The 12807-nt window shown below is 51.4% G+C and overlaps 1 protein-coding gene across 15 annotated transcripts in view; it reads right to left on the bottom strand.

Annotated features, from left to right (window-relative positions):
* The window catches only part of ATP2B2 (ATPase plasma membrane Ca2+ transporting 2), a 513240-nt gene that overhangs the window by 286631 nt on the left and 213802 nt on the right, over nucleotides 1-12807 (bottom strand). For 12 of the 15 annotated variants that reach the window (XM_077277278.1, XM_077277286.1, XM_077277282.1 and 9 more), the window contains exon 3: nucleotides 8296-8738. In XM_077277278.1, the coding sequence (XP_077133393.1) occupies nucleotides 8296-8494 (199 nt within the window). In that variant the 5' untranslated portion in view covers nucleotides 8495-8738. Of the gene's footprint in view, nucleotides 1-8295; nucleotides 8739-12807 lie in introns of those variants that run through there. The other 3 variants (XM_077277291.1, XM_077277287.1, XM_077277292.1) reach the window with 1 other exon arrangement.

Below are 12807 nucleotides of genomic sequence, written 5' to 3' on the forward strand. Positions count from 1 at the left end.
GGGTCAGGGTGGGGTGTACACCTCTCCTCCATATACACATGTGACTGGGCCCATTATACCAGTCACTGGGTCACATATTGGGGTCAGGGTGGGGTGTACACCTCTCCTCCATATACACATGTGACTGGGCCCATTACACCAGTCACTGGGTCACATATCGGGGTCAGGGTGGGGTGTACACCTCTCCTCCATATACACATGTGACTGGGCCTATTATACCAGTCACTGGGTCACATGTCGGGGTCAGGGTGGGGTGTACACCTCTCCTCCATATACACATGTGACTGGGCCCATTACACCGGTCACTGGGTCACATATCGGGGTCAGGGTGGGGTGTACTCATCTCCTCCATATATACATGTGACTGGGCCCATTACATCGGTCACTGGGTCACATATCGGGGTCAGGGTGGGGTGTACACCTCTCCTCCATATACACATGTGACTGGGCCCATTACACCAGTCACTGAGTCACATATTGGGGTCAGGGTGGGGTGTACATCTCTCCTCCATATACACATGTGACTGGGCCCATTACACCGGTCACTGGGTCACATATTGGGGTCAGGGTGGGGTGTACACCTCTCCTCCATATACACATGTGACTGGGCCTATTATACAGGTCACATATCGGGGTCAGGGTGGGGTGTACACCTCTCCTCCATATACGCATGTGACTGGGCCTATTATACCAGTCACTGGGTCACATATCGGGGTCAGGGTGGGGTGTACACCTCTCCTCCATATACAGATATGACTGGGCCCATTACACCAGTCACTGGGTCACATATCGGGGTCAGGGTGGGGTGTACACCTCTCCTCCATATACACATGTGACTGGGCCCATTACACTGGTCACTGGGTCACATATCGGGGTCAGGGTGGGGTGTACACCTCTCCTCCATATACGCATGTGACTGGGCCCATTACACCGGTCACTGGGTCACATATCGGGGTCAGGGTGGGGTGTACACCTCTCCTCCATATACACATGTGACTGGGCCCATTACACCGGTCACTGGGTCACATCTCGGGGTCAGGGTGGGGTGTACACATCTCCTCCATATATACATGTGACTGGGCCCATTACACCGGTCACTGGGTCACATATCGGGGTCAGGGTGGGGTGTACACCTCTTCTCCATATACAAATGTGACTGGGTCCATTACACCAGTCACTGGGTCACATATTGGGGTCAGGGTGGGGTGTACACCTCTCCTCCATATACACATGTGACTGGGTCCATTACACCAGTCACTGGGTCACATATTGGGGTCAGGGTGGGGTGTACACCTCTCCTCCATATACACATGTGACTGGGCCCATTACACCAGTCACTGAGTCACATATTGGGGTCAGGGTGGGGTGTACATCTCTCCTCCATATACACATGTGACTGGGCCCATTACACCAGTCACTGAGTCACATATTGGGGTCAGGGTGGGGTGTACACCTCTCCTCCATATACACATGTGACTGGGCCTATTATACCAGTCACTGGGTCACATATCGGGGTCAGGGTGGGGTGTACACCTCTCCTCCATATATACATGTGACTGGGCCCATTACACCAGTCACTGGGTCACATATCGGGGTCAGGGTGGGGTGTACTCATCTCCTCCATATATACATGTGACTGGGCCCATTATACAGGTCACATATCGGGGTCAGGGTGGGGTGTACACCTCTCCTCCATATACACATGTGACTGGGCCCATCATACCAGTTACTGGGTCACATATCGGGGTCATGGTGGGGTGTACACCTCTCCTCCATATACACATGTGACTGGGCCCATTACACCAGTCACTGGGTCACATATCGGGGTCAGGGTGGGGTGTACACCTCTCCTCCATATACACATGTGACTGGGCCCATTACACTGGTCACTGGGTCACATATCGGGGTCAGGGTGGGGTGTACACCTCTCCTCCATATACGCATGTGACTGGGCCTATTATACCAGTCACTGGGTCACATATCGGGGTCAGGGTGGGGTGTACACCTCTCCTCCATATACACATGTGACTGGGCCCATTACACCGGTCACTGGGTCACATATCGGGGTCAGGGTGGGGTGTACACCTCTCCTCCATATACGCATGTGACTGGGCCCATTACACCGGTCACTGGGTCACATCTCGGGGTCAGGGTGGGGTGTACACCTCTCCTCCATATACACATGTGACTGGGCCCATTATACCAGTCACTGGGTCACATATCGGGGTCAGGGTGGGGTGTACACCTCTTCTCCATATACAAATGTGACTGGGCCCATTACACCGGTCACTGGGTCACATCTCGGGGTCAGGGTGGGGTGTACACCTCTCCTCCATATACACATGTGACTGGGCCCATTATACCAGTCACTGGGTCACATATCGGGGTCAGGGTGGGGTGTACACCTCTCCTCCATATACACATGTGACTGGGCCCATTACACCGGTCACTGGGTCACATCTCGGGGTCAGGGTGGGGTGTACACCTCTCCTCCATATACACATGTGACTGGGCCCATTATACCAGTCACTGGGTCACATATCGGGGTCAGGGTGGGGTGTACACCTCTTCTCCATATACAAATGTGACTGGGCCCATTACACTGGTCACTGGGTCACATATTGGGGTCAGGGTGGGGTGTACACCTCTCCTCCATATACACATGTGACTGGGCCCATTACACCGGTCACTGGGTCACATATCAGGGTCAGGGTGGGGTGTACACCTCTCCTCCATATACACATGTGACTGGGCCCATTATACCAGTCACTGGGTCACATATCGGGGCTGGGGTGGGGTGTACACCTCTTCTCCATATACAAATGTGACTGGGCCCATTACACCGGTCACTGGGTCACATATCGGGGTCAGGGTGGGGTGTACACCTCTCCTCCATATACACATGTGACTGGGCCCATTATACAGGTCACTGGGTCACATATCGGGGTCAGGGTGGGGTGTACACCTCTCCTCCATATACACATGTGACTGGGCCCATTACACCAGTCACTGGGTCACATATCGGGGTCAGGGTGGGGTGTACACCTCTCCTCCATATACACATGTGACTGGGCCCATTACACCAGTCACTGGGTCACATATCGGGGTCAGGGTGGGGTGTACACCTCTCCTCCATATACACATGTGACTGGGCCCATTACACCAGTCACTGAGTCACATATTGGGGTCAGGGTGGGGTGTACACCTCTCCTCCATATACACATGTGACTGGGCCCATTACACCGGTCACTGGGTCACATATTGGGGTCAGGGTGGGGTGTACACCTCTCCTCCATATACACATGTGACTGGGCCCATTACACCGGTCACTGGGTCACATATCAGGGTCAGGGTGGGGTGTACACCTCTCCTCCATATACACGTGACTGGGCCCATTATTCCAGTCACTGGGTCACATATTGGGGTCAGGGTGGGGTGTACACCTCTCCTCTATATACACATGTGACTGGGCCCATTACACTGGTCACTGGGCCAGATATCGGGGTCAGGGTGGGGTGTACACCTCTCCTCCATATACACATGTGACTGGGCCCATTATACCAGTCACTGGGTCACATATTGGGGTCAGGGTGGGGTGTACACCTCTCCTCCATATACACATGTGACTGGGCCCATTACACCAGTCACTGGGTCACATATCGGGGTCAGGGTGGGGTGTACACCTCTTCTCCATATACAAATGTGACTGGGCCCATTACACCAGTCACTGGGTCATATATTGGGGTCAGGGTGGGGTGTACACCTCTCCTCCATATACACATGTGACTGGGCCCATTACACCGGTCACTGGGTCACATATCGGGGTCAGGGTGGGGTGTATACCTCTCCTCCATATACACATGTGACTGGGCCCATTACACTGGTCACTGGGTCACATATCGGGGTCAGGGTGGGGTGTATACCTCTCCTCCATATACACATGTGACTGGGCCCATTATACAGGTCACTGGGTCACATATCGGGGTCAGGGTGGGGTGTACACCTCTCCTCCATATACGCATGTGACTGGGCCTATTATACCAGTCACTGGGTCACATATCGGGGTCAGGGTGGGGTGTACACCTCTCCTCCATATACACATGTGACTGGGCCCATTACACCGGTCACTGGGTCACATATCGGGGTCAGGGTGGGGTGTATACCTCTCCTCCATATACACATGTGACTGGGCCCATTACACCGGTCACTGGGCCAGATATCGGGGTCAGGGTGGGGTGTACACCTCTCCTCCATATACACATGTGACTGGGCCCATTACACCGGTCACTGGGTCACATATCGGGGTCAGGGTGGGGTGTACACCTCTCCTCCATATACACATGTGACTGGGCCCATTACACCGGTCACTGGGTCACATATCGGGGTCAGGGTGGGGTGTACACCTCTCCTCCATATACACAAGTGACTGGGCCCAGTGTGGAGAGAGCCTGATAACCCACAGTGGAATATGTGACACATCCCAGCATTGAGTGTGTAATATCCCAGTGTGGAGAGTGTGTGTAATATCACAGTGTGGCGAGTGTGTGTAATATCCCAGTGTGGAGAGAGTGTGTAATATCACAGTGTGGAGCGTGTGTGTAATATCCCAGTGTGGAGAGTGTGTGTAATATCACAGTGTGGAGAGTGTGTGATATCCCAGTGTGGAGAGTGTGTGTAATATCCCAGTGTGGAGAGTGTGTGTAATATCCCAGTGTGGAGAGTGTGTGTAATATCACAGTGTGGAGAGTGTGTGTAATATCACAGTGTGGAGAGTGTGTGTAATATCCCAGTGTGGAGAGTGTGTGTAATATCACAGTGTGGAGAGTGTGTGTAATATCCCAGTGTGGAGAGTGTGTGTAATATCACAGTGTGGAGAGTGTGTGTAATATCCCAGTGTGGAGAGTGTGTGTAATATCACAGTGTGGAGCGTGTGTGTAATATCACAGTGTGGAGAGTGTGTGTAATATCACAGTGTGGAGAGTGTGTGTGATATCCCAGTGTGGAGAGTGTGTGTAATATCACAGTGTGGAGAGTGTGTAATATCACAGTGTGGAGAGTGTGTGTAATATCCCAGTGTGGAGAGTGTGTAATATCCCAGTGTGGAGAGTGTGTGTAATATCCCAGTGTGGAGAGTGTGTGTAATATCACAGTGTGGAGAGTGTGTTAGGTCACAATGTGGAGGCGGTCTGAGGTCCCAGTGTGGACAGTGTGTTAGGTCACAATGTGGAGGAGGTCTGAGGTCCCAGTGTGGACAGTGTGTTAGGTCACAATGTGGAGGAGGTCTGAGGTCCCAGTGTGGACAGTGTGTTAGGTCACAATGTGGAAACGGTCTGAGGTCCCAGCGTGGACAGTGTCTTAGGTCACAATGTGGAGGAGGTCTGAGGTCCCAGTGTGGACAGTGTGTTAGGTCACAATGTGGAGGAGGTCTGAGGTCCCAGTGTGGACAGTGTGTTAGGTCACAATGTGGAGGCGGTCTGAGGTCCCAGCGTGGACAGTGTGTTAGGTCACAATGTGGAGGAGGTCTGAGGTCCCAGTGTGGACAGTGTGTTAGGTCACAATGTGGAGGCGGTCTGAGGTCCCAGCGTGGACAGTGTGTTAGGTCACAATGTGGAAACGGTCTGAGGTCCCAGCGTGGACAGTGTCTTAGGTCACAATGTGGAGGAGGTCTGAGGTCCCAGTGTGGACAGTGTGTTAGGTCACAATGTGGAGGCGGTCTGAGGTCCCAGCGTGGACAGTGTGTTAGGTCACAATGTGGAGGCGGTCTGAGGTCCCAGTGTGGACAGTGTGTTAGATCACAATGTGGAGGCGGTCTGAGGTCCCAGTGTGGACAGTGTGTTAGGTCACAATGTGGAGGCGGTCTGAGGTCCCAGTGTGGAGAGTGTGTTAGATCACAATGTGAAGGCGGTCTGAGGTCCCAGTGTGGAGAGTGTGTTAGATCACAATGTGGAGGCGGTCTGAGGTCCCAGTGTGGAGAGTGTGTTAGATCACAATGTGGAGGCGGTCTGAGGTCCCAGTGTGGAGAGTGTGTTAGATCACAATGTGGAGGCGGTCTGAGGTCCCAGTGTGGAGAGTGTGTTAGATCACAATGTGAAGGCGGTCTGAGGTCCCAGTGTGGACAGTGTGTTAGGTCACAATGTGGAGGCGGTCTGAAGTCCCAGCGTGGATAGTGTGTTAGGTCACAATGTGGAGGCGGTCTGAAGTCCCAGCGTGGATAGTGTGTTAGGTCACAATGTGGAGGCGGTCTGAGGTCCCAGTGTGGACAGTGTGTTAGGTCACAATGTGGAGGCGGTCTGAGGTCCCAGTGTGGACAGTGTGTTAGGTCACAATGTGGAGGCGGTCTGAGGTCCCAGTGTGGACAGTGTGTTAGATCACAATGTGGAGGCGGTCTGAGGTCCCAGTGTGGAGAGTGTGTTAGATCACAATGTGGAGGCGGTCTGAGGTCCCAGTGTGGAGAGTGTGTTAGATCACAATGTGAAGGCGGTCTGAGGTCCCAGTGTGGACAGTGTGTTAGATCACAATGTGGAGGCGGTCTGAGGTCCCAGTGTGGAGTGTGTGTTAGGTCACAATGTGGAGGCGGTCTGAGGTCCCAGTGTGGACAGTGTGTTAGGTCACAATGTGGAGGCGGTCTGAAGTCCCAGCGTGGATAGTGTGTTAGGTCACAATGTGGAGGCGGTCTGAGGTCCCAGTGTGGAGAGTGTATTAGGTCACAATGTGGAGGCGGTCTGAGGTCCCAGTGTCGAGTGTGTGTTAGATCACAATGTGGAGGCGGTCTGAGGTCCCAGTGTGGAGAGTGTGTTAGATCACAATGTGGAGGCGGTCTGAGGTCCCAGTGTCGAGTGTGTGTTAGGTCACAATGTGGAGGCGGTCTGAGGTCCCAGTGTGGAGAGTGTGTTAGATCACAATGTGGAGGCGGTCTGAGGTCCCAGTGTGGAGAGTGTGTTAGATCACAATGTGGAGGCGGTCTGAGGTCCCAGTGTGGAGAGTGTGTTAGATCACAATGTGGAGGCGGTCTGAGGTCCCAGTGTCGAGTGTGTGTTAGGTCACAATGTGGAGGCGGTCTGAGGTCCCAGTGTGGAGAGTGTGTTAGATCACAATGTGGAGGCGGTCTGAGGTCCCAGTGTGGAGAGTGTGTTAGATCACAATGTGGAGGCGGTCTGAGGTCCCAGTGTCGAGTGTGTGTTAGGTCACAATGTGGAGGCGGTCTGAGGTCCCAGTGTGGAGAGTGTGTTAGATCACAATGTGGAGGCGGTCTGAGGTCCCAGTGTCGAGTGTGTGTTAGGTTACAATGTGAAGGCGGTCTGAGGTCCCAGTGTCGAGTGTGTGTTAGGTCACAATGTGGAGGCGGTCTGAGGTCCCAGTGTGGACAGTGTGTTAGGTCACAATGTGGAGGCGGTCTGAGGTCCCAGTGTGGACAGTGTGTTAGATCACAATGTGGAGGCGGTCTGAGGTCCCAGTGTGGAGAGTGTGTTAGATCACAATGTGGAGGCGGTCTGAGGTCCCAGTGTCGAGTGTGTGTTAGGTCACAATGTGGAGGCGGTCTGAGGTCCCAGTGTGGACAGTGTGTTAGATCACAATGTGGAGGCGGTCTGAGGTCCCAGTGTCGAGTGTGTGTTAGGTCACAATGTGGAGGCGGTCTGAGGTCCCAGTGTGGATTGTGGTAACCTGAGAGAATAAAGTGACCAAATCCCAGTACTTTCAAGGTCATCTTCGCCTGTGGTGGAATTTGTGACTGGGATTACAGATGTGAACAATACAAAAAACTTCGGCACTCACAGCAAGTGTTTATTTGTTTGACATTATATAGGAGGCAAAAAAGCTGAATAGAAAAAAAGAAAAAGACTCAATTCTTACGGATACAATTCTCTGATACTGAAAAAAACAAAAAATAAAAACAAAAAAATGACCCTTGGGAAGACAGATAATAATCAATACAACATTTCGGCTTAGCTCAGCCTTTTTCAAGTAGAAATCTGTATAGAGACATAAAAGTGTTAAAAATCCCAGCTACATATGATATAATGATATAACAATAAAAGCGTGGCATTTCCGTAGACCAGCATGAGTGACGGTGTATCATCAGACAAATGACATAGCCTAATGTAGACAATGGAAGCATAAGCAGGAGTTTGGACGCTTTCATTGTTATATCAATGACAAACAAATAAATGCTCGTTTTGAGTGCCGAAGTTTTCAGTATTTTTTATATAAGACTTTCTTCTGAGCACCAACATTCGTTCACAGTGCGCACCCTTTGTTCTTTATGGGATTACAGATGTAGACATGACAGGTTCTTACCTTCGGTGGGAGAAGTCTTTAATCGCCTGCACAATCCATCTGAGTCCCCATAACATTCCTTGATCTTAACCACCGCCTCTGTGCTCCGCAGCTCCATAAGTGAGCGCAACTCCTCAAGGGAGCACCCAAATTCAGATGCATGGTTGGTCTCGTTTCTTTGGTTCTTAGAGTAGAAATCGCTATTGCTCAGGTCACCCATGTTTTGCTTTCATACAGTTGGAACAAGATATCCCCAGGAATGACAGAGATGGAAATCCTTGTGCTCAGAGTGTGTGATGGTCCACCAGATAACATTAACGAGAGGGGAAGAACACAAGGTCCTCGCCAGGTGAATGTCTACAGGGCGCGGGGACACTTTTAAGGCTGTAGCATATACGCTTCTTTCCAGTTACTGAAAGCCATGACGCTGAACTCCACTATCTCCCGATGCAACATCGTCTCGTCTGTTGAAAGACAAACACAACGACAATCAGAAGTTGGAAAAGTTGCCACCAACCCAATTAACCATCATCCCCTGGAGGCTCCACTACTACAGCGTGCAGAGCCGAGGTGCAAAGGACAGAAGGAGACTCAGTGTTCAGCAGCGCTCTTAGTTAGATGAGATGTCTCATGTATATTGATGAGGAGACATCGCCTCAGCGCCTGAATTACGTGGGCACGTTTACACTGTACATCAATCTTTCATTTCCCCAGAGATATTGAACGAAGAGAAAAGAAGTAAAAACATAAAGAAACTATGACATATTAGGGGTGCGTCAACCAGTAGCAGGAGAAACACAACCGCCCCATGTCATATATCAGGGGTGCGTCAACCAGTAGCAGGAGAAACACAACCGCCCCATGTCATGTATCAGGGGTGCGTCAACCAGTAGCAGGAGAAACACAACCGCCCCATGTCATGTATCAGGGGTGCGTCAACCAGTAGCAGGAGAAACACAACCGCCCCATGTCATATATCAGGGGTGCGTCAACCAGTAGCAGAAGAAACAGAACCGCCCCATGTCATATATCAGGGGTACTTCAACCAGTAGCAGGAGAAACACAACCGCCCCATGTCATATATCGGGTGTACATCAACCAGGAGCAGGAGAAACACAACCGCCCCATGTCATATATCAGGGGTGCGTCAACCAGTAGCAGAAGAAACAGAACCGCCCCATGTCATATATCAGGGGTACTTCAACCAGTAGCAGGAGAAACACAACCGCCCCATGTCATATATCGGGTGTACATCAACCAGGAGCAGGAGAAACACAACCGCCCCATGTCATGTATCAGGGGTGCGTCAACCAGTAGCAGGAGAAACACAACCGCCCCATGTCATATATCAGGGGTGCGTCAACCAGTAGCAGGAGAAACACAACCGCCCCATGTCATATATCAGGTGTACATCAACCAGGAGCAGGAGAAACACATCCGCCCCATGTCATATATCAGGGGTGCATCAACCAGGAGCAGGAGGAACACAACCGCCCCATGTCATATATCGGGTGTACATCAACCAGGAGCAGGAGAAACACAACCGCCCCATGTCATGTATCAGGGGTGCGTCAACCAGTAGCAGGAGAAACACAACCGCCCCATGTCATATATCAGGGGTGCATCAACCAGGAGCAGGAGGAACACAACCGCCCCATCTATATATATAATTGTCTAAGGGTTTTTCCGTCTGTCTGTCTGTCTGTCTGTCCTGGAAATCCCGCGTCTCTGATTGGTCGAGGCCGCCAGGCCTCGACCAATCAGAGATGGGCACAGCATGGCGACCATGATGTCATAAAGGTTGCCTCGACCAATCAGCGACGGGCACAGTATCGACGTAGATGTCATAATGGTTGCCATGGCGACGATGATGTCATAAAGGTTGCCTCGACCAATCAGCGACGGGCACAGTCTGCCGCGAATTCTGGAATCATCATTGTCCATATACTACGGGGACATGCATATTCTAGAATACCCGATGCATTAGAATCGGGCCACAATCTAGTGTCATATATCAGGGGTGCATCAACCAGTAGCAGGAGAAACACAACTGCCCCATGTCATGTATCAGGTGTACATCAACCAGGAGCAGGAGAAACACAACCGCCCCATGTCATATATCAGGTGTACATCAACCAGGAGCAGGAGGAACACAACCGCCCCATGTCATATATCAGGGGTACATCAACCAGGAGCAGGAGAAACACAACCGCCCCATGTCATATATCAGGGGTGCATCAACCAGTAGCAGAAGAAACACAACCGCCCCATGTCATGTATGAGGAGTACATCAACCAGGAGCAGGAGAAACACAACCGCCCCATGTCATATATCAGGGGTGCATCAACCAGTAGCAAAAGAAACACAACCACCCCATGTCATGTATCAGGTGTACATCAACCAGGAGCAGGAGAAACACAACCGCCCCATGTCATATAACAGGGGTGCGTCAACCAGTAGCAGGAGAAACACAACCGCCCCATGTCATGTATCAGGGGTGCGTCAACCAGTAGCAGGAGAAACAGAACCGCCCCATGTCATATATCAGGTGTGCATCAACCAGTAGCAGGAGAAACACAACCGCCCCATGTCAAATATCAGGTGTACATCAACCAGGAGCAGGAGAAACACAAGCGCCCCATGTCATATCAGGTGTACATCAACCAGTAGCAGGAGAAACACAACCGCCCCATGTCATGTATCAGGTGTACATCAACCAGGAGCAGGAGAAACACAACCGCCCCATGTCATATTTCGGGTGTACATCAACCAGGAGCAGGAGGAACACAACCGCCCCATGTCATATATCAGGTGTACATCAGCCAGGAGCAGGAGGAACACAACCGCCCCATGTCATATATCAGGGGTGCGTCAACCAGGAGCAGAAGAAACACAACCGCCCCATGTCATATATCAGGTGTACATCAACCAGTAGCAGGAGAAACACAACCGCCCCATGTCATATATCAGGGGTGCATCAACCAGTAGCAGGAGAAACACAACCGTCCCATGTCATATATCGGGTGTACATCAACCAGGAGCAGGAGGAACACAACCGCCCCATGTCATATATCAGGTGTACATCAACCAGGAGCAGGAGGAACACAACCGCCCCATGTCATATCAGGGGTACTTCAACCAGGAGCAGGTGAAACACAACCGCCCCATGTCATATCAGGGGTGCGTCAACCAGGAGCAGAAGAAACACAACCGCCCCATGTCATATATCAGGTGTACATCAACCAGCAGCAGGAGAAACACAACCGCCCCATGTCATGTATCAGGTGTACATCAACCAGGAGCAGGAGGAACACAACCGCCCCATGTCATATATCAGGAGTACATCAACCAGGAGCAGGAGAAACACAACCGCCCCATGTCATATATCAGGTGTACATCAACCAGTAGCAGGAGAAACACAACCGCCCCATGTCATATATCAGGTGTACATCAACCAGGAGCAGGAAAAACATAACCGCCCCATGTCATATATCAGGTGTACATCAACCAGTAGCAGGAGAAACACAACGGCCCCATGTCATATATCAGGTGTACATCAACCAGGAGCAGGAGGAACACAACCGCCCCATGTCATATATCAGGTGTACATCAACCAGTAGCAGAAGAAACACAACCGCCCCATGTTATATATCAGGGGTGCATCAACCAGTAGCAGGAGAAACACAACCGCCCCATGTCATATATCAGGTGTACATCAACCAGGAGCAGGAGAAACACAACCGCCCCATGTCATATATCAGGTGTACATCAACCAGGAGCAGGAGGAACACAACCGCCCCATGTCATATATCAGGGGTACTTCAACCAGGAGCAGGAGAAACACAACCGCCCCATGTCATATATCAGGGGTGCGTCAACCAGGAGCAGAAGAAACACAACCGCCCCATGTCATATATCAGGTGTACATCAACCAGTAGCAGGAGAAACACAACCGCCCCATGTCATATATCAGGGGTGCATCAACCAGTAGCAGGAGAAACACAACCGTCCCATGTCATATATCGGGTGTACATCAACCAGGAGCAGGAGGAACACAACCGCCCCATGTCATATATCAGGTGTACATCAACCAGGAGCAGGAGGAACACAACCGCCCCATGTCATATCAGGGGTACTTCAACCAGGAGCAGGTGAAACACAACCGCCCCATGTCATATCAGGGGTGCGTCAACCAGGAGCAGAAGAAACACAACCGCCCCATGTCATATATCAGGTGTACATCAACCAGCAGCAGGAGAAACACAACCGCCCCATGTCATGTATCAGGTGTACATCAACCAGGAGCAGGAGGAACACAACCGCCCCATGTCATATATCAGGAGTACATCAACCAGGAGCAGGAGAAACACAACCGCCCCATGTCATATATCAGGTGTACATCAACCAGTAGCAGGAGAAACACAACCGCCCCATGTCATATATCAGGTGTACATCAACCAGGAGCAGGAAAAACATAACCGCCCCATGTCATATATCAGGTGTACATCAACCAGTAGCAGGAGAAACACAACG

The sequence above is a fragment of the Ranitomeya variabilis genome, chromosome 8 (genome assembly GCF_051348905.1).
Source record: "Ranitomeya variabilis isolate aRanVar5 chromosome 8, aRanVar5.hap1, whole genome shotgun sequence".
Lineage (NCBI taxonomy): Eukaryota > Metazoa > Chordata > Amphibia > Anura > Dendrobatidae > Ranitomeya > Ranitomeya variabilis.